The sequence below is a fragment of the Quercus lobata genome, chromosome 7, assembly GCF_001633185.2.
Source record: "Quercus lobata isolate SW786 chromosome 7, ValleyOak3.0 Primary Assembly, whole genome shotgun sequence".
NCBI classification, from domain to species: Eukaryota; Viridiplantae; Streptophyta; class Magnoliopsida; order Fagales; family Fagaceae; genus Quercus; species Quercus lobata.
Window position 1 is genome coordinate 30,883,128 of NC_044910.1, and position 20,062 is coordinate 30,903,189.

A 20,062-nucleotide genomic window follows, 5' to 3' on the forward strand; every position below is an offset into this window, starting at 1 on the left:
TATTGTTGCACCACACCTTAATTTTGCGGTCACATATGTTGTGTGGTGCGGTTTAGTGTGATGTATCATGATGTGGTTTGGTAGGTTTTGGATTGAGACATTTTTCAAAATTTTTGGTTGGATTGGCCCAACCTAAATCTATTTTTTCCTTTGTTTTGGGTTGATTAAGAGTATTCCAACAAGTTTTTTAGTGTGAAATAACTCTTCTTTTATAATAATATTACTATATAATATATGGTGCAGTTTTCTTAATATAGAAACACACGCATCATAGAATTGTGTTGTGCGTTTTTTTTCACCTCCACTTGCAAGGCGGTGTGGTTACTCTATTTTGTGGGTGGTTTTGGTTGATTTAGGTGTGATCATGTGGTTTAGGTGCTGTGCTAGGTGGGCACGCTATGTGCCACAAAGGCATTTTCTGTTATTGAGTTGATGGTATGGATAGAATTGATTACAAATTGAAAATAACATGAAGCAAATTGACCACTACTAAACTGTAGAGACTAAATTAAAAGTGACCCCAAAATGTTATCTTTACCTAAATTTTAAACTAATATATTTCAAAAAATACAAAGTCCCCCCCCCCCACACACACGTGTGTGTGTATATATATATATATATATATATATCATTTTTTACAAAATTTTCATTTTTAGAAATTAATTTTACAATATTTTTGAATATAAATAGTTATTTCATTACAACATCTTTTATTGATAGTAATAACTATCCTATTGTAATCTTCATTCAATGTATAAAATGTGGTATAAATGTAATGTAAGTTGACAAACAGCATATATTAATAACAACAATTATTAGTTCACATGAATGGTATAAAGTGTACAATGTAGGAAACAAATGTGGCAAATGTTAGCCACTTTTAGCAAACATTAGCCACATTTTTACCCACAATGTACACTTTATAATTTATATTTTACTTTTCATTTAACCTAATAAAGTAATAATATTCCTGACCCTAAAAAAAAAAAAAACCTAGTAATATTCCTATTAATAATAGAAGTACATATACATTAAAGTTACTATTCCAATTGTTTGACTAGCCCAAATCTAGGCTTAAGGCCCATTACAAAAGACTATTTATTTTTGGTTAAACTCCGCAAATTAAGTCTATTACAAAACAACCCAACTTTTTCAAAAGCTAGCAACGGTCCCACCATAGAAGTTTGTTCATAAAAAATAATAAAATCTATGGGTTGCTCAACTCTAATTTTAGCTAAACTATCTGCACACATATTACCTCCCCTGAAGATATGATTCACTACTGCTCTAAGGAACATCTTCAGCAGGCCCATTACAAAAGACCATCACCCACTTTATAAAGGTCCCCCACTCTCTGTTATAAAAAAGGTCTGAATCTTATGATAGTAATTGTGGTTTTTTATTTTTTAAATGCATGGTGTCGTTTTGTTTGTCTTCAACAGTATCGTCTTACATTAGACCAATAAAAATTCAACCCAATTGAAACACTTTCTGTCAAGGGAAAGATGGCATGAATCTAGGGAGAGGAAGTCATCCATATCACCGATAGGCACTATCGTTGCTAGCATGTTTAGGGACCGATGGAGTGAAATGGCAAACAAGCACATATTTGCCACTTGCCAATCAAGTCCCTCTTCTACCAACAAGTATCCCCTCTCCACATTGTACAGAGGAGCCCTCCTCTTCTTGATCCAACCTCTGTTCTTTGCCTGAACTTTTTCATCACGACTGTCACGTCCAGTCCATTCTTCACCACCAACCTCTTTGACGTGTTCAATCCAACAGGCAAATTCAGCCTCACTTTCACCAATTTCTTCTTGGCTTTGTTCCAATCTGCGAAGTTGTGTCGCATGAACTTGATCCAAAATTTCAGCTCTTTGTACTCTCTATTGCGGTAATAAGTGGCCAATGTGACCTCCTGATGATCGAACCATATAGGCAATGCTCTGAACACTGAAAATAAACACGAAATTCAAGAGAGACTAATTCAACATATTATGTGCAATTGCAATTCTAATTTATCATAGAAAACTGAAATTACAAGAAAGAAAAAAAAAAAAAAAATGAAAAATCACCTTTGGAGATTTTCCGAACTTTAGATTATTTTGGAAAAAAAATTGTAAATGTGCCTCAAGAGTTTAATATTTGTGAATCAAGAATCCAAGATCCTACATTATTAATATTAACCGCATAATCTCCCACATATCCACACATAGAACAATTTTTATCTGTTTTTTAACACTAAAACCAAAATTGAAAATTACACCTTAGTCGTAAGTCCATCATTTCACTCCAAACTTGTGAAATTCACAACTCTAATTTGTTTTTTCTCCACAATTTTTGTTTATTATCCACACTTTTGAAAGTATTATTAGTTTCTTCCAATATCCCAATAATAATTGGCTAGTGATGACTACTTCTTTGCAATACCATCAATTTGGTATTTGTATTTTTCTTTTAACAAACCTTAGATGTAAATTGATTGATTTCTTTGTACTAATACCCAATAATCATGACAATCATGAAATTTTGGTCATGTTATTGGCATGTTAAATACTTTTCATGCAAAGTAATATTATTTTATATGCATATGAGATTTTCCATATAAATTAAAATATTTTTAAAAGTTTGTAAATTTTTGAAGGTGTCCTTTCTGTCAAATACCCAGTTAAGCTCCAAAGTCCAAACAGATTCCTTTCAAACCTATTTCAAATTCGCAGTCGGCAATAATATATACTTTGGTTAATTATGAACCACTCATGCCAGTTTTTTACTGCTCCACCAACTAATGAATTGCCCCCACAAAATCCATGGTTAATAATTTACGGCTGCTTCCTAATCTTTTGCCTTCACTAACACAAAGGAATTAGGGATTGAAGTGGTTCAGCTCTGCTGGATATTTAGCTTGTATAAACTAAAGTTTGATGTTGGTGGTAAATCTCCTAAATCACCATGTTTTTAGCATTTATAGCTGAATCAGATTCCTGTACAAGTAGTTTGTTGTTTCCATTGGTTGAACTTTAGAATTTTGGTCCTGTTTCAATCAGTTGATTTAACTAAGAATAGGTCAATTATGGGAGCTCACAGTCAATCAAGATGGTTAAGGATGTTGGATATCATGGTCTTCCAAAGGATATTATTAGGCTTAACCATTCTTAAATGCGTTAATTCTTTTGTTTTTAATGGTGTTACCCGAGGTGGCATTTGATGCATGAAGCTGTCATTCTGTTTGGACTTATGGAGCTCCCTTTATTTGAATTGCAGAAATTTTTGCTATTCATCAGAAACTGTTTCTATAAATCTTTGATAATAGGTAGTGGGATGTGTTTCATTTCAATCCTGCTGCAAAATTGCTAATGTGGGTTGTCTGTTTCATGTTTCTGATAGCCTTTTGAGATGATTGATTGTTCATGGATGTGACATCCACAAGTTGGAGCAGAGTCTATAGAACATTGGAATGCATTGTAGTCTTATTACAAGTCACATTTGGAATGCATTACTGGAATCTGTTCTTTTGTCCTTATTACTCTTCTGTTCCCACTGGCTCAGAAAACACTCGTATATACTTTATTTTGAGAATGTCCTTCAATAAGTTTGACAGGTTTCTGTCATCACATATTCTTATGAGAAGCAGGTACAAGAAAGGTCCACCATGATTTCAGCCTTTTTTTTAGCAATACAGCCAATACTTATCTTGGTTTCTTGGCCTGCACATCAGTGGGGTAGTCTAGTTCCACTATCACGAACTCACAGATTGTGACATATAGCTGAGCATTTTGTTCTTTATGGTTTTTCATTCAGCTAGTTCTTAAACAAACATGTGGCTTCTCTTATAAGGCTCTCTTTGATTTTTTTTTTCTTGGTAAAATGTAAATCATTTATGGGATGTACAACTGTACTAGTAGCATTCGGGTACTACAGCTTAGATATAAAAGCTAGTAACTTAATGTGAGTTATTTGGTTCAGATATAAAAGCCGGTAACATATTCTCTAAAATAATTGTGTAAAATTTTCAGAATGGTTAGATAAAGAACATATGAGAGATAGTTGAGGACTTTCTCCAGGAAATTTTAAGGTGGCCAATGGTTGTTCAAAAAGGGGGGAAAATAAAATTCGACAGCTTGACAGAGAAGGAAAAGACTTCTATGTCAAGATTTTTTTTTGGGTAATGAATGATTTAGGTGAAGATTTTAACATGCCGAAAACCACTGAACTAAAGTGAGACATTGTATGCAGGTTATATGAAATCAAAACTTGTCCGTTCCCACTTGTCTGTCCATCTTGTATCTAATTAATTTCTACTAGTTTTACCCTATGTTTAGATAGGATAGATGGAGAAGAGAAGAGCATCTTGTAAATATACTAATTTTAGCATATTTACACCTCCTCCTCTCCTCATCACCCTATCCAAACGTACAAACAAGTAAACAATCATTACTCAATATTCCCAAAATCAACTCAACGCATTGAACTGGAAATGCACTAGACCTGTTATTACATACACTCAGTTACCTAGCAACAAGATCCATATATTTCTTAACCCATCCTCCATTTGCTTCTAACAAATCCTTGTAAAGGAGATCCCTTAATCCTATCAGCTAATAAACATATAATTAAAGACATATATCCAACGATAATTCAAATAAAAACTATAGTAAAAATCACAAGGACATTAATTCTTTCTTGATGCCATTAACTTCCTTGTAGAGTGTGATAGCACCCTTAGTTTCCTTCTTCATTCCTTACGAGGGAGGGCAGAAAGTGATAACATACCGTGAAGCCCTGCATTTGTTGAGGCTGGTAGAGTCATCAAAAGCATAACTATAAGCCTTGGGGCAAATAGCCTTAAAGAGATGTGCAAATAGAGTAGGTTTGCAAGTCTTTGGGTTAGCATAGTCCCCTGTGCAGCAATACTTAGCCGATTGCATGGCCAAGCAGGCACTCTTACATCCCACCACCTTGCCTCCTATCTTCACCTCCAATGCTGAAGGGCAGCAAATGTTCAAATCAATCTCACATGACGCAACACCACACCCGACACCACCACCAACAGGTTTCATTGATACAGGCAAATTGAAGCCATCAACCAAACTCACATCATAGTAATGTAAAGGCGAATTAGAGGTCCCGAGTGTCATTTCGACCACGGTTGCTGGTGGAATACCACCTTTTCCCTTGCATTGTAATTGGCCAAAGCAATCCCCAGTGTCACATGAGCCTTTTCCATTATCATCGAAGGAACAACCTTGCCTGCCCCAAATCCTTCCTGACCACTTTTCATTCATATCCATGACAGCTTCCTCGCCACTGCCCAGATGGAAACCTCCATCTTTAGGTGTGGGCTGCCCTGCACCACCAAGTATAGCGGGCCATACACTCTCATTGCAATTGTTGACTAGAATGAGTTGTGCCCCATCTGCAACCACAAAATTAACCAAAATGAATGAGTCTATGAATATTGGACAAAGTACAAAAAGTAACATAAACAAATTAAGAAAGAACAAGAAGAATTACATGTGGAGGAGAGAGTTGCCATTAGATAGAGGAGAAGAGGTAAGAGAAATTGGGAAGTTGGCATTGTTACGTTTTTGCCTTAATTTGATTTAGGAGGTGATGATTGTGTAAGGAGAGGAAAGGGACGTAAGGTACTTCCAAATATTTGACCACAATGTGGGATTGGTTTGGACAACCGTTACCTTTTTAAGTGAAACGGTTTGTGGAGAGAGAACTTCCTCATCAACTATTGCTGACTGTGTATCACTCTCTTCTGCTAGCTTTTCTTTCAGTGTTCTCTTGCTACTTTTACTTTCACTATAAAAGGCATATATGCATTGCTTCCATTGGAGGGTGTCCTCTCTCTTTAGGAGAAACTATGTGTAAATCATGTCTCTTTAGTCTTTATGATTCTTTTACTTTAAAATAAAAGAGTAAAATACTATGTATGTCTGTCTCTAACATGATCACTGAGTCTTCCTACATGTCTACTTCATCATTAACATTATTATGTTCCTAGTGGTTGAGTCCGATTTCAGATGTTGAATTCTTTGGATACTCTGTGTTATTGGCAATAAATTTTGCCAATATACCTACTGAAAATTTGGAAACTATTCTCCCCCTGCTATATATTTTCAATTATCAAACGCTACCAATACCATGTCAATTTTCTTCTTATCTTCACCATTGGAAGCAAGTGTAAGTTTTTTTAAAAATATTTTTTAAAATTATTTTGTTATGTGCATATGTGTGTAATGCTTTCTTAGAAACTTGACCCCTGGCACTTACCTACCACACCTCATAAGAACTTTGTACTTATAAAGTGACTATTGTGCGGTGGTAGTGTAAGCAATTTCTGACAATCCAAATGGCACTTTATAAAAAGACTTAAGAAACTTAAAAAAGCGATTGTTTATTTTTGTTACAATAGACCCAGAATGGAAAACAGAGTAGATTGCGCTTTTGCTAGTATAAAATAGGAAAAAGCAAGACTTAATTCACGGATCAGAATAATACTTCTTACTTTCTCATCCTTGTAGCATAAGCAAGACTTACTCTCTCTCTCCTCAAAGTAGTGCAACTAAACAGAAAGTTATACTGGGAGTACATTTTGCTGAGATGAAGCTTGTCAGAGACAAAATTAGAATAGACAAAAACTGATAATGAGGATATGCCACTCAAAGTCAAAAGTGAAAAATATTTAAGAGCCAATCGTTTTCTCAAAAAAAAAAAAGAAAAAAAAAAAAGATAAGAGAATTAAACTTCATGTACACATATTCGCTCAGTCAGATTGCAAAAATTATTGCATATCAGTTTAGCCAAACTTATCAGCCGCCCTGTTGTTTTGGAAGACTCAACGAATTGAAAGGAACTCAATGGAATCCACATGCAGAACAGCATAAGGGAAGTGGCAACTGGCAAGAGTGTGATCGATGTGTTATTGCTTAAACATGAGGTATACAAGGGTTGCAGTCGTAAATAATTGTGCAGTTTAAGCAATAAGCACTAGGACGTACGGAGATTTCATTTGGAATACCATATTCATGTTATATCCTTGTCATAACAGTGTCCAATCTGCCATATTATGTTATAATTTTTAAAAATTGCTCGTATCGTTGTATCGTATCTGTGCTTGTACCTGTACCCGTGTCTGTATCCATGCATCTTAATAATTAACACCATGATTAACAGTAATTAATATAAAAAATCCAGATAATTCATTTTAGAGGACTTCCTTAAGCACGTAATGGCTCAAGTGTTGGTCTATTGAGAGAGAGAGAGAGAATTAGCTTTTGTTGTATAATCCATATGCCCATATCCAAACAAGGAACAATTACATCCCTGCCTTCAATCCTCTCTAATCTTTTCCAATTCAGTGTAAAAGGAAATAATTATTTGTAAGGACCCGAACTTGGGTTCCTAGCCCAGCATGTGGATGGGCTTTGGCCCAAGAGGCCCACAACAATGAATTTGTAGAGGAATGAGTTAAAACACTGGGTTTTAGTTCATCAGATAGCATTATAGATAGGCTTGATGATAAAAAGATAAACATGGACTATTATAAAGTGAAGAAAGAACGTCCTCGACAAAATCCGAGGACAATAGTTCTAATATATTGTTCTAAGGAAGTGTTACAGATTTGATTGTGGATTGTTACAATATTTTTTTTCTCTCTAATTTCTGATCTCCATTATTGTTCTTTCTCCTCTTCTTTCACTCTCTTCTCCCTTCATCTCAACCGTCCACCTATATGCTAGATGGTTAGGGTTGATAATTGTTCCATCAGTCCTTCTCATAAGTCTTCAAGCAGTAGTTGTTAGATTGAAATACACTGTTCAGGCATCACTTCCACATTAACGCGACCAGGGATTTGCTGCAGTGCATTTAATGCGGAGTTAGCAGTTTTCTCCCTAGATATTTTGGGGTTCATCTTTATCTCATCTCTCTGTCGTGCTTGTCCACCCCAAACGAATTTCAGGGATTGCCATCTTTTCTGTCAATCCGTTTCCCAGGACCTCGGCCATGCTCGACCGAGGAAGTTTTCGTCCTCGGCAAACTTTCCAAAGCTTTAGGACTAAACCCCACCATTTATTCATCAGTGTAATTTCCGCTGACGAATACATCTCTTCCATGGGCAAATCTTTGTCCTCGGCTTGGGCCATAGGCCCAACATATGAATAGATAATGCACTTTTGGGCCTAAGGACCCTACATTATTAATTAACAAACAAAAATTAAATTTTCACCCTCCTGTTAAAAATAAATAAAAAATCTTGAGGATTACCTCCGGTTGTCTCATAAATAGGGTTGTAAATGAGTTGAGAAGAACCAAATATTAAAAGTTTAGAAGTGTTCATTTAAAGTTTATTTCGAACATGAGGCGAGCAAGAGCTTATCACCAAGCTAAATTATATATTAAAGTTTGGTTCATTTTTTGTCAAACAAACTTGATTTTGTTTACTAGCTACTTGACAAACTAATTATTTTTCATAAACAATATACTTTATTTATTTTTGCTATTTCACAATTCCATGCTAATATATTAATAACTGAATTATAGTTGAAATTATATTATTTGAATTTCTTAGTATATTGATGTTATAAAAGTATATAAGGTTGATGTATAAGTGTTGTACAATTAAAAGGAATGAAGTACAAGTATAATACAATAAGGTTAAGGCTCTAAATACAAAAATAAATGGTTTTTGTTTGTGAACTACAAATAGACTATTTATATTCTTCTAAAAAAATAAACTATTTCTATTATAAATAAGTTACAAATAATAATTTGATACCACTTATTTATAAACTTACACAATTCAACCTCAAGTCAATATAAATATATATTTTTTTATATATAAATAAATATATAATATCATATATACTTATCAACCATCAAATCTCATACTCAGATTTCGGCAAATTTTACAAAGTAATATATTTTTAATATTACTTATATAAATTGATACCATTTTGAAGTTATTTGAGGACCAGACATTTTGTTTAAAATTGTCAATTTTTTTACATTTAGACATTAAAAATCGTGATTTTATAATATGATTTAAAACTATAAGTTGCCTTTGTTGAAATTTAATTGAAAATTTAAAAACACAAATTTAACACATAAAGTCGTATTTTCAGGAAAATAAAAAATTCCAAAATAGTTTCAAAAAAATAGTAATTCGAATAATTACTATTAAAATAATATTAATTTGTAAATTTTCTTTTGGGAACATGAACATGAACATGAATGAACTTATTTTTGTTTTGTTTAATTTTAAATCCAGATTTTTCCAGTGAGTGACCACGTTCCCTGAAGACAAAACCAAAACACAGAAAACAATATTATATTGTTTTCTATATTTTTACTCCTCTCAGAAAACCCCTTCTACAGTCGCAGGGTTTAGCAGCAACACACGATGATTCGCGTCGCAGCTAAGCTCTCTAGAGCCACCAGCTCCGCCGTTCGATCCGCCAGACTGGTTCCCAGCTCCCATACACCTAGCCTTCTCTGTCCATCACCACCGTTCAGATTACTCCATGAGGGAACTAACGGCCCAGATGCGAACCCAGTTGCTATTCAGATGATCAGTTACGCTCTCTCTCATGCTAGGTCCCAAAAATCAGGTTCTTCTCTAATCCATTTTTATTTATATTTTAAAATTTCACAAACTTTTTTTTTTATGATAAAAAAAATTTTATTGTTTTTGAATTTTGTGCATTTTGTAGAGGAATCGTACGGACAAGGTCTTCTGGTATTGGAGCAATGCCTTTCCACTCAGTTGAGTGAGGGCCAAGATGCTGAGAATTCAAGGGGTTTGGTCTTGTTGGCCATGTCTACCTTATGCTCTGAAAGGTTTTTCTTTTTCTCTTCTTTTATTTATTTCTCTTTGGTAGTCAATAGGTACATTCATGAATATATTGTAATAGTTTGAATTTGATGGTTTCAGAGGGAATTTTGATGAAGCAATTGAGAAACTTCAGGGAATTGCAGAATTAAGGCAATCCTCTTTAGGTGTTAGAGGTAAGAAAAGAAAGAAAGAAAATTTATGACCTTAATATGAATTTTCTCTGCATTTCTAAGTGAGTTTGTGAAATTGGATTCCAATGATGAAATGGGTATTGAGTAGAAATGATATTTGGGTCTTTGATATAGTTGCTGCAATGGAAGCTCTTGTTGGTCTTCATCTAGAGTTGGGGCAGGTCAGTATTTACAACTACCCATTTCAATGTTTTATACATTTATTCATTTATTTTCATTATTATTATTATTATTATTTTTTGAGTTTTGAGATTTTTGGTTTATCTGGAGGTGGTTCTTCTTGTATAGGATGATGCTTCATCAGTGATCGCAGATAAATGCTTAGAGGTTGAGAAAGAAGAACCGAAAACTGGTGGTGGAAACCCTGTGGTCTTAAGTGCTCGTGCTAAAGCAGCTAAAGGGCTGGTTGAGCTTGTACATGGTAATCTGGAATTAGGTATGTCGAGCCCTTGGTTTCCTCTTTTTTGTTGTTTTAAGAGTTTTCCTCAATGACTGAATAATTAGCTGTTTTACTTCAGCGGAGACATTTTTGAAAGGATGTGGGAACAATGAAGGAAGCATTGGTGAGATTCATGGAATTAGTCATTGTGGAAGAGATTATAGTGAAGTGCATTGAGCCATTGATGTTTTGATTTCTAGGTAGTGTTGCTCTATCATATGGAGAACTCTTGCATGCCACACAGAACTTTTCATTGGCAAAAGAGGTATACAAAAAAGTAATTCAAGGGGCATCTGAGAATAAAGATTTTAGTGATATGCATGCCTTTGCAGCTTGTAATATGTCCTCAGAGGAAGTATTGTTGGCAGCCACTTGTGCTTTAGGACAGCTTGAGGCACACATGGGGTAGGCTCAGCTTACTTGTATATCTTTCCTTACTCCTTAGCTTTTCTTTTTCCCTTTTTCTTTTCTCCCTTTGGTATTACACCTTTAATCTATTATGTTCTTTTAGGAACTTTGGTGATGCAGAGGACATATTGACAAGGGCATTATCAAAAACAGAAGGTCATTTTGGTATGTTACTTCGGCCTTTTGTAGTTAATCATGTGACATACAAATACTTTGCATTTTATAATTGCATCTATCTCTGAAATGATATCTTGATATGTCTTGTGGTTTTATTTGTTTGATACAGGCTCTCATCATCCGAAGGTTGGGGTTATCTTAACTTGCTTAGCACTTATGTTTCGGCATAAAGCAAGGCAGGAGCGATCAAGTTCTCTTATGATTCAAGAGGTCAGAACTTGTACCTGACCAAATTTATCTATTTTGGCAAACTTTGAAATTTTAACATTTATTATTTCATTCACTGGCTCTTAATTGAACTTGCTAATTTGTGGCCACACATAAGTAATTTGATTTCAATGATTTTAGGATATTGAATGAATTCAGTAAGTGAAGGTCACGGTTAATTACTCTTTTTTCCCTCTAATAAGATGGTTTATTGATACTTAGCTTTATGGTGAATAAGAAAGATAATTTCAGTAAGACAATCTGGTGATGAGACTAGTTTACCTAGTGGTCAACCCTATAACTTATTCATTGGTCAACCCACTAATCTAGTCTTTAGATTCTCTGGCATATTTCTTTATCTATTTATTGATTCTTCGTTGGTTGATAGGATGAAAAGTGAGAGGATAGAAAATGTAGGAAGGATGGAAAAAGGTTTCAGTTTTCCCTCATGTGTTTGGTAGAGAGAATGGAAACGTGAAAGAATAGAAATTAGAGATATGCTCTCTCTCTTTTTTTTTTTTTTTTGGTTGTTGTTGTGTGTTTGGTCGAGGAAAAGGGAGAAGAAGGGAAAGGTAATTTCTATAAATTTATTTTTACTATAAGAAGTAACTTTTTTTATGAGTATATAAAAAATTTAAATTTTTTCTATTCTTGTATAAGAAAAAAAAATAATAGCATCATATAAATTAGTATAGATGATTACATCACATTTATTATATTATTCTATTTTATTTTTATTTCTTTACCTATCCATTTTATATATAAAAAAATTAATTAGCTGAATTAAATGCAATGACATCTTATGAAAATAACACATCACAAAAAAAAGGAAAAATTCTCCCAATCATACTCTTTGTAGAATTTTTTTTTTTTCTCTTTAAAAGGGTTATCTTGTCTTCTTAACAGGTGTCAAAACAAACATTTAAAAAAAAAAAAAAAAAAAAAAAAAGAAAGTAAAAAATGGGTCAAAATAATAAATTTCTCTCAAGTTTTCCTCCCAAATTGGGAGGATGGTTTTTTGTGGGTTCTGGTGGAAAATCCCCACCCATCCATCTTTCCATCCTATCCCATTCCCACCATACCAAACAAAAGAAAACCTCCTTTTACATCCTTCAACTTTTTCCCTCACACCACCACCCCCCCCCCCCCTCTCTTTCAAGTTTATAATTATATTGGGGTAGTTTATGGGAGGATGTCTTCTAATTTATTACTTTAAAATTGTTGTCAGGGACTTTATAGAAAGGCAATAGAGTTGCTGAAAGCTCCACCATTGGAGACTGATGGTATAGTGAGCAGCTCCTTGGTTTCTCTCCTTATGTTCAATTAGATGGTTTTTTTTTTTCTTCCCTTTTTTTGTCATTTGTTCCTACTCTTTGATTGTGTAGATACAGAAACAAAGGCTGGTAGAAGTGATGTAGTGGCCCTTGCAAGAGGTAATGGTTAAGCATCTGAATAATTCTCAATATACATTTTTAATCAACTTTATAAACATACAGATAGATTGTACCAGAGTAATTGCCATGTTAAGAATTAGTGTTGGCCCGCAAAAGTCATATGTTTATGTTGCTATATGTTACACCAATGTATATACCTGAACATTGACTTTGTTTACCTTTTGCATTTGTTCATATTCTGAAAACTGAATGTATTACGTTTATAAACTTATGGCGACTCTGCTTTTGTCACTTTTGTTTTACTGGTTGAATCTATTGATTCTGTTCTATTTGTGAGATGGAGGGAAATTAGAGTGCATATCATATTTCTGCTGAGGCTGAGATGCTTGTTTGTCATGCATACACCTTGGCATGGATGGTATCTGACAAAATGTATGCACATCAAGAGTTGTGACTTGTGAGTAGTGTCTATGCTCCAAATTTAAGTAGAATGTGTGTGCACGCACTTGCACCCGCGATGTGTTTTATTTGTTATGGTTTGGTATGTGGTATGTTGACTTTTAGCAGGATTTCTGCATTGATGTAGTTCTTTGATTATGTAGGTGGGTATGCAGAAGCACTTTGTGTCCAACAGAATAGAAAGGCTCAAGGAGAGAAAATGAGGAGTTGGGCTGAGGCTGCATGGACGAACTGCAGACTGTCACTGGCTGAGGCACTAGAAATATCAGACCCATCTTCCAAAGTGCCTGTTATAGATGCTCGAATCTGCAGGGCGCTGTAATTTATCTTTTTCCATATTTTCTAGCAGGAATTTGCGGTTCCAGTTTTGATACATCACGCCCAAGAAATTGGGAAATTCAGTCCAAACCCACGTACACACCACCTTTGTAGCATGTCAGAAAAATGTATGACATTATGTATCCCTCAATGAATATGCAGAGAGACATTATCTGTATAATGTGATCTTTGGACAATCCCCTGTATATAAATTTTGGTCAGAAATTAAATAGTTTCAGATGCACAAATCCAAGTACTCTCGGGTTTGATCATCTCTTTTTGGTTCCTTTGGGTGGCTGTGTTGTTTTCTGATTTCATATATGGCATACTTTTGAAGTCCATATACTACATACCATAGCAAAGTTGGTGTGGTGATCTTAATTCAAGCTGGTTACCAGTAAAATGAACCTCAGATTGATCATTGATGAGCTCTAAGCCCCAGTGGTTACTGATTTAAAGGTTTAATACATAGTTGTATTGTACGCGCAGTAAAATTTAAGGGTACACTTTCAGTCAAAACATCAAATACAAATACACTGTTTAAAGGTACAATACAGAGCTAAATTACAATTGCAGCTCTTGTAGTGAACAATAGACTGCTCACATGAGTAACATACATTCAAGCATACATATATAAATATATATACATGTACGAATGTATGTATATATCCAGATTAAATGATCACAGTGGAATATCAAGACCTTTGCCTATATCCACACCAATTACCTGCAATATCCCCTTTTTTATTATCTGAAAAAACACAACGCCACAATGAGTGACAGTTAGGTAAAAAACTGAAAACAAAGAAAAAAAAAACATGTTTTGGATTACAATAGCAAGAAGACAGTTAAGTTCAAAAGAAAGAAATGACTCACCAATTCTACAATGAAAGTCCCAATAAGTCCAATCATACAAGCTCTAGAATTCCAAGTTTCAGCTGTCTTTGTGAAACCAAAAAAAGGGGCTCTGAATTTTGGCTCTGCTTTCGGAAGTTCTACCTGAAATTTCCAAAACCCATTTCCTCAGGTAACATAGAATAATGTTTTACTACGAAAACTAAGAGCAAAAAGCAAGAAGAACATACTCCAGCAGGAAGCTTTGCAGCATGGACTCTGAAGGAAACCCGGTTCTTGAAATTTGTAGCATTACGATTATTGAAAAGAGTTAGTTGTTGGTTTCGATGATTTATTGGAGCTCTGGAGGGAAGGAGGAGAGAAGAAGATATTATGGAAGATGAAGATGCCATTGGTTTTGGTTCTACAACCGTAGCAATTGCCTCTTCAGTCACCTTATCTACTTGTTCATATTTTATTTTATTTTTTATTATTATTATTTTACTCTTTATGACTTTTATTTATTTATATATTTTTCCTGGCTAGTTTTGATACACGTTCATATTGGACTGGACTGTGGTGAGTACTGCGCAGGATTCTTCTAGCCCGTTGCTCTTGTCTTGGGTCCCACTCCTAACAATTAAAATTTGAAAGGGTAGATTCACTGGATTGTTTTTTTTTTTTCTTTAAAATTTCATTAATTTAGAACAATTATATGTTTAAATTTATTGTACATACAAATTTGAACAATATTATGTGTGTGTTTGGCATGGATTATTTTTGCCAACTTATTTTACTATTCAACTTATTTTATTATTCAACTTATTTTTGTTACTATTTATGGTATCATTACACTTTTTGGTACTATTCATAAGTCTTAGTATACTATTTCAGCTAATTTTTACCTTTATTTACAGTATTTTTAGTAAAAAATTTTCAATTTCAGTAAAATAAGCGGATCACAAACGGACACCATATATGTCTATAATGTAAAGTGTACATGAATAATAAATGTAAAAATATAATTTTTCATCAATATACATTAACATATATGCACCAATTCTCTTAAGATTAAAATTTTAAATATAAAAAAATATTAATTATTTCAATCAATTATAATAAATGATCATTTAATATTTTACTGATCCAATATTTTCAAAGATTTTGATCCATAAAAAATGAGATATTAGCATATTTGATTTTTTTTCCCTTTTGATTTTTCACATATATTTATATATTGACTTTTATTATTTATTAGATCAATACTTTCAATATTCAAAGAGTTTGATATTGTAAACATGTAATAGGGCTTGTGGGGTTTAAGCCCGCTTTATTTATCTCACTTGTACATTGCACATACTTGTATTGCACACTTCTACCTTTTATGTAAAGATACTCATGTATATGTTACCACTTGAGAAATACAATACAATTATTCAGTATTTCTAACAGATATTTTCACTGATATGTATTGAATCTATTGATATCATTCTTGATTTTTATAACTAAAACAATTTTCTTTAGATTTAAAAGATTAAGAAGAGAGAAAGATTGGGCGGATAAAAGAGAACGTAGGAAAGTGGATATAAGTTACATATAAAAGTCAGTTTTTATATCATATATCATTTACACAATATTAAAGAGTGTTTTTAATTTTTTTAAAAAAAAGATATTAATGATAGAGATTTAGATAAAAACTACTATAAATTATAGAATAATTTGTTGAATGTCACATTTAAAAAAAAAAAAAATTTATAATTGATACTTATGGATAGATAAAGCTTTTTATTTAAATTTCTAATGAATAAAAATATTTAATTAACTTTATGCAAATAAATATATATATATATATATTGACTTTATGTATAAAAAGGGCACATTTAACCCACTAAGTTATGGTTAAATAACATAAGTATAAAGATATATGTACAATTAGGTGACTTAGGTAGTGCATGGGGAATGTGGGGCCTAGATATGAGTTTTGGGGGCAGGGGAGGGGGGAGGGGGGAGGGGTGAGGTATTTATGTAGCAATATATCTAACTAGGTCAATATATATATATATATATATATAAAGATATAGTTGAAATCTAATTTAATTTAATTGGTAAAAATTTGTCTTAAAAAATGGTAAAGTCTTGATTTCTAAAAAAAAAAAGAAAAGAAAAAAGAAAGGATCAATATAATATCTTATTATCAAAGTTGACAGCGTACATGGAGAAGGAGATGACCAAACTGCTTCCGTGGTCATTTATCTATTGAATTATATAAATTCCTTTGTTATATGATTATTATTATCTTACAATTTTAACTCTTCTTGGCACAACAATCACAATCATATAAAAGACCATGATAACCATTTGATTTTTAGTCTTCTTCTCTCTTTCTTTTCTTCCTACTTGAATTGAGATTGACATTTGGACCACGCATCTTCAAGAAAGAGAAATTAAAACTGCAATCACATATGTCAATGGGCTGCTTCGGCAATACTGTGGTGGGACTTGAAGGGCAGTCATAATAGTTCCCATTATCATTATCTATCAAGTTTTGCAAAGAACCAACCTGCTGAGCTTCCATGATCATATGGCACCTCACTAGATCATCCTATCAAATTGAGAAGCTTGTCAATAAAACAGTACTTTCCATTCAATTAGAATTTTTTTTCTTCTTTCTTTTCCAGATTTTTACCTTTTGAGATTGATTGAAGTGTCTTGTCAGAGAGGTTAGGTAGGCATCGAATGTTGATGGGTGTAACTCGTCTAGACTGCACCAAAGTGCAGATACTGCAATAACGCTTGGCCTAAATTCCAACACTTTTGAATCTGGACGTTTTGATGAGTTTAAATATCAGTGGAATCAAATCAAGTAGGATCTACCTTCAGCATGAGAAAATTCATGGATAAAGCAATACTTCTTTGCTCCACAGCAAGAGGCATTTCTATTGGAACTTTTTTTACGTGTACAGTACTTTGTGCCAGCCTTTCATGATGCAATTTAAAGCTTAAAGTAAAGGCCGGAAGCAATAGGCATATAAATAGGAGAGAGTATATCCCATAACAAGCATACCAAATTACCTAGGTAACATGTCAAATGAATGCTATGTGATTTAATTTTATATTCCTTTTAATCAAAAGTTGTTCTTACCAACATTTCAAATGATATTCACTCATTGGCTTATAACATGAGTAATTTGGTCATAAGAGATAATTTCTATATAAATAGACAGCAGCAGCTAAAATTTGCCAGTGACAAGAGTTTAAGTTTTGCAAATATATGGATAAATTTAATGAGGGTTAATGGTTCTATATATATGATTTGAGGTTTAAGATGATAAGTTTAAGTGAGAGTGTAATCAATTTTTGCATTCTAGTTTAAAATAAAAGATTAATAACTAATTTATGCATTCAAGTTTTGTTAATCTATACTTTTCAAGTAATAATATGACTAATCTAATCTTTTTTTGTTCCAGTCATAATCGATTTTAGATAGGATTTTATAATTCTTAATTTTCGAAAAACTTCTTATTTTGCATAAACAATTATAGTATTGTCAATATAAAAATATAAAAAGCAATACATGCATTTGAAAAATATTTTTAATGGTTTTGAATATTTAGTATCCAACTTAAGTGTTTTTTCTAATTGCAAAATTTCTTTTAAAAATTTATTCTTAAAGTATATATAAACTATTTATATCACAATAAATATCTTGATTAAAAAAACAATTTGAGATTAAGACAAAATTATGGGGCCTTTTGATGGGTAGAACTTTTTTTTTGGGTAAATGATGCAATTCCTGATTTCAAATTAGAGAGAAAAAGAGAACAAAAAAGAGTATCCGGGTTTCTTATATTTTTAATAGGACATATTAGGCCATCTTTTAAAAACTATATACATATTCAAGTATATTATGAGATATTTCGTTAGATTATTCTAAGATTAAAATTATGAGGGCTTCTTCCACTTTGGGACCTTAAGACAATTGTTTTGAAGTGTACTAGTGGAAGAGTCAGCCCTAAAATTTACAAGCCCTCTTCTTATATAACTATATGCATGTAAGCTATAAAAAGTAAAAGCTGCACAATTGGCAATTTGAAGAGTTAAACCATGGCATTAGCCCTCATTTGCCTCCTATTGAGTACACAATATATGAAGATAATGCATATACCTGAAATAGCCCCAAGAAGTAACTCGGTTACTCGGGTAATAAATTCCTCATGGAGGTGAGGTTTCAAAGAGTCAGTACTCCACATCAACAGTTCAACATAAGAATAAGCCGTTGTAGAGCCAAGGCGCCATCCTAGTGCCTCTGACAGCTTCAATTCCATCTGTTGGATAGTGCTTGGATGAAATGAATGGTCCAAATTCTCCATCTTCAGTTACAACAGTAAAAGCCAATCAATTATATTTCTTAATAACAACAACACCAACAACCACAACAACAAGAAGAGTTACCTGAATTTCATGCAAGCTAGGAGTGCAGGTTTCACTGAACTTGGAGGCAATAGATAAGCACGCAACAGACAACAATTCAACCATCCAATGTTCCCATCCCTTAAAAATAAGTTACATTTTAGTACTCAATCCAAATATTGTTTTATCGAAGAAGAAATCTATATATTTCCAGGAGTATTCCTTACATTGCATTGATGCATAGATATGAATCGATCAAGATAACTTGCAGCATGAAAAGCAGTTTCAAAAGAGAGATTCAAGCGACTTCTGGACTGGAAACAAACAACCCAAGGGAAATTGTGAGACTGGTAAACAAATAATAAAACCTTTTATAACTTAGCAATACTATTTTTCTTTCAATGCAGATCAAGATTTGAAGCTATACATAATCTGCCATATCCATTAAGACCAAGAACAAATCATTTCCATTTGAAATGAAAAATAAAAATTCATTTCAGGATTAAGATTTTATTTTCTTGATCTTATAGTATTGTACAAACTGTCATGTAATTAAAGTTTTATATGATGCAATATTAGATACATGTTTAGATTTGTAATATCTAATATGAACCATAAAATGGGTCCAATAGAGATGATACTTTTCCAATGGAGAAAGAAATTAAAACATGAAGCAGTACTCTGGGAACTGACCCTGAAAAGCCATTGAATAGCTCTAAATCTAGCAAAGATCAAATTTTTCGACCGGAGATGCTCAATATAACTAGCTTCAGGCATGTAACTCATCTCCTTCTCTAGGTATATAGCAAGGGCCTGCTCACAATCTTCCTTAGTAGTATAAAACGAACCATAGCAGCTCTCTGAACTGTGGTGCTTAGTTGCATGTTGATGAATAGGTGTTGCTGGGCTAGATAGCCACGACTCATCACAAAGCAAGCTTTCCATACCGATTTTTGAAAGAACTCTTAAAAAAACTTGTAATCTACGGTTCAAACTTCAATGGGGGAATGTATGTACGTGTACCATTGTCAATGAAATTGAAAATGACATTGACGTGATAATCATAGAACAATAAGGGTTAGCTTTTCGTACATGACCAAAACGGAAAGCATATGCGAGAAATTAGAGGGAATGAAAGAAAGTTATATATGGCCCATACATGGACGTGGGGTTGGGTTGGTACTTGGGTAGTTAGAAGCAGAGCGGGAAATAAAAAGAGGGACACGTCCCACATGAAATGGGGTAAATGCTATGGCTATGGCTGGCTATTATGGTTTATTTATTTATTTTAATTTGAGGGTCGTAAACTATTGCGTGAGTGAGAACACGAGGACAGCTGTGCATGTACTGTACATGGCTCCTCTCCCTTCAATATGGGGAA

The 20,062-nt window shown here is 33.4% G+C and overlaps 4 protein-coding genes across 4 annotated transcripts; 1 reads left to right on the forward strand and 3 right to left on the reverse strand.

The window, feature by feature from the left end:
* Window positions 1-4,449: 4,449 nt before the first annotated feature.
* LOC115953944 (thaumatin-like protein) lies at window positions 4,450-5,665 on the reverse strand. Its single transcript, XM_031071776.1, has 2 exons — window positions 5,515-5,665; window positions 4,450-5,416 (listed from the first exon to the last, which is right to left on the reverse strand). Exons 1-2 carry the CDS (start codon window positions 5,576-5,578, stop codon window positions 4,743-4,745), a joined length of 738 nt encoding a protein of 245 aa, XP_030927636.1. The 5' UTR covers window positions 5,579-5,665; the 3' UTR covers window positions 4,450-4,742.
* A 3,747-nt stretch (window positions 5,666-9,412) lies between these two features.
* LOC115951898 lies at window positions 9,413-13,722 on the forward strand. The gene is made up of 12 exons (XM_031069023.1): window positions 9,413-9,620; window positions 9,723-9,849; window positions 9,944-10,017; window positions 10,150-10,196; window positions 10,324-10,471; window positions 10,554-10,598; window positions 10,675-10,879; window positions 10,986-11,047; window positions 11,169-11,269; window positions 12,495-12,549; window positions 12,652-12,699; window positions 13,263-13,722. Exons 1-12 carry the CDS (start codon window positions 9,413-9,415, stop codon window positions 13,439-13,441), a joined length of 1,299 nt encoding a protein of 432 aa, XP_030924883.1. The 3' UTR covers window positions 13,442-13,722.
* A 160-nt stretch (window positions 13,723-13,882) lies between these two features.
* On the reverse strand, window positions 13,883-14,751 carry LOC115953805 (light-harvesting complex-like protein OHP1, chloroplastic). The gene is made up of 3 exons (XM_031071604.1): window positions 14,523-14,751; window positions 14,314-14,436; window positions 13,883-14,188 (listed from the first exon to the last, which is right to left on the reverse strand). Exons 1-3 carry the CDS (start codon window positions 14,682-14,684, stop codon window positions 14,120-14,122), a joined length of 354 nt encoding a protein of 117 aa, XP_030927464.1. The 5' UTR covers window positions 14,685-14,751; the 3' UTR covers window positions 13,883-14,119.
* A 1,730-nt stretch (window positions 14,752-16,481) lies between these two features.
* On the reverse strand, window positions 16,482-19,765 carry LOC115952234 (putative cyclin-D7-1). The gene is made up of 6 exons (XM_031069323.1): window positions 19,375-19,765; window positions 18,909-18,995; window positions 18,724-18,822; window positions 18,437-18,641; window positions 16,958-17,091; window positions 16,482-16,873 (listed from the first exon to the last, which is right to left on the reverse strand). Exons 1-6 carry the CDS (start codon window positions 19,624-19,626, stop codon window positions 16,637-16,639), a joined length of 1,014 nt encoding a protein of 337 aa, XP_030925183.1. The 5' UTR covers window positions 19,627-19,765; the 3' UTR covers window positions 16,482-16,636.
* Between the last annotated feature and the right edge of the window lie 297 nt (window positions 19,766-20,062).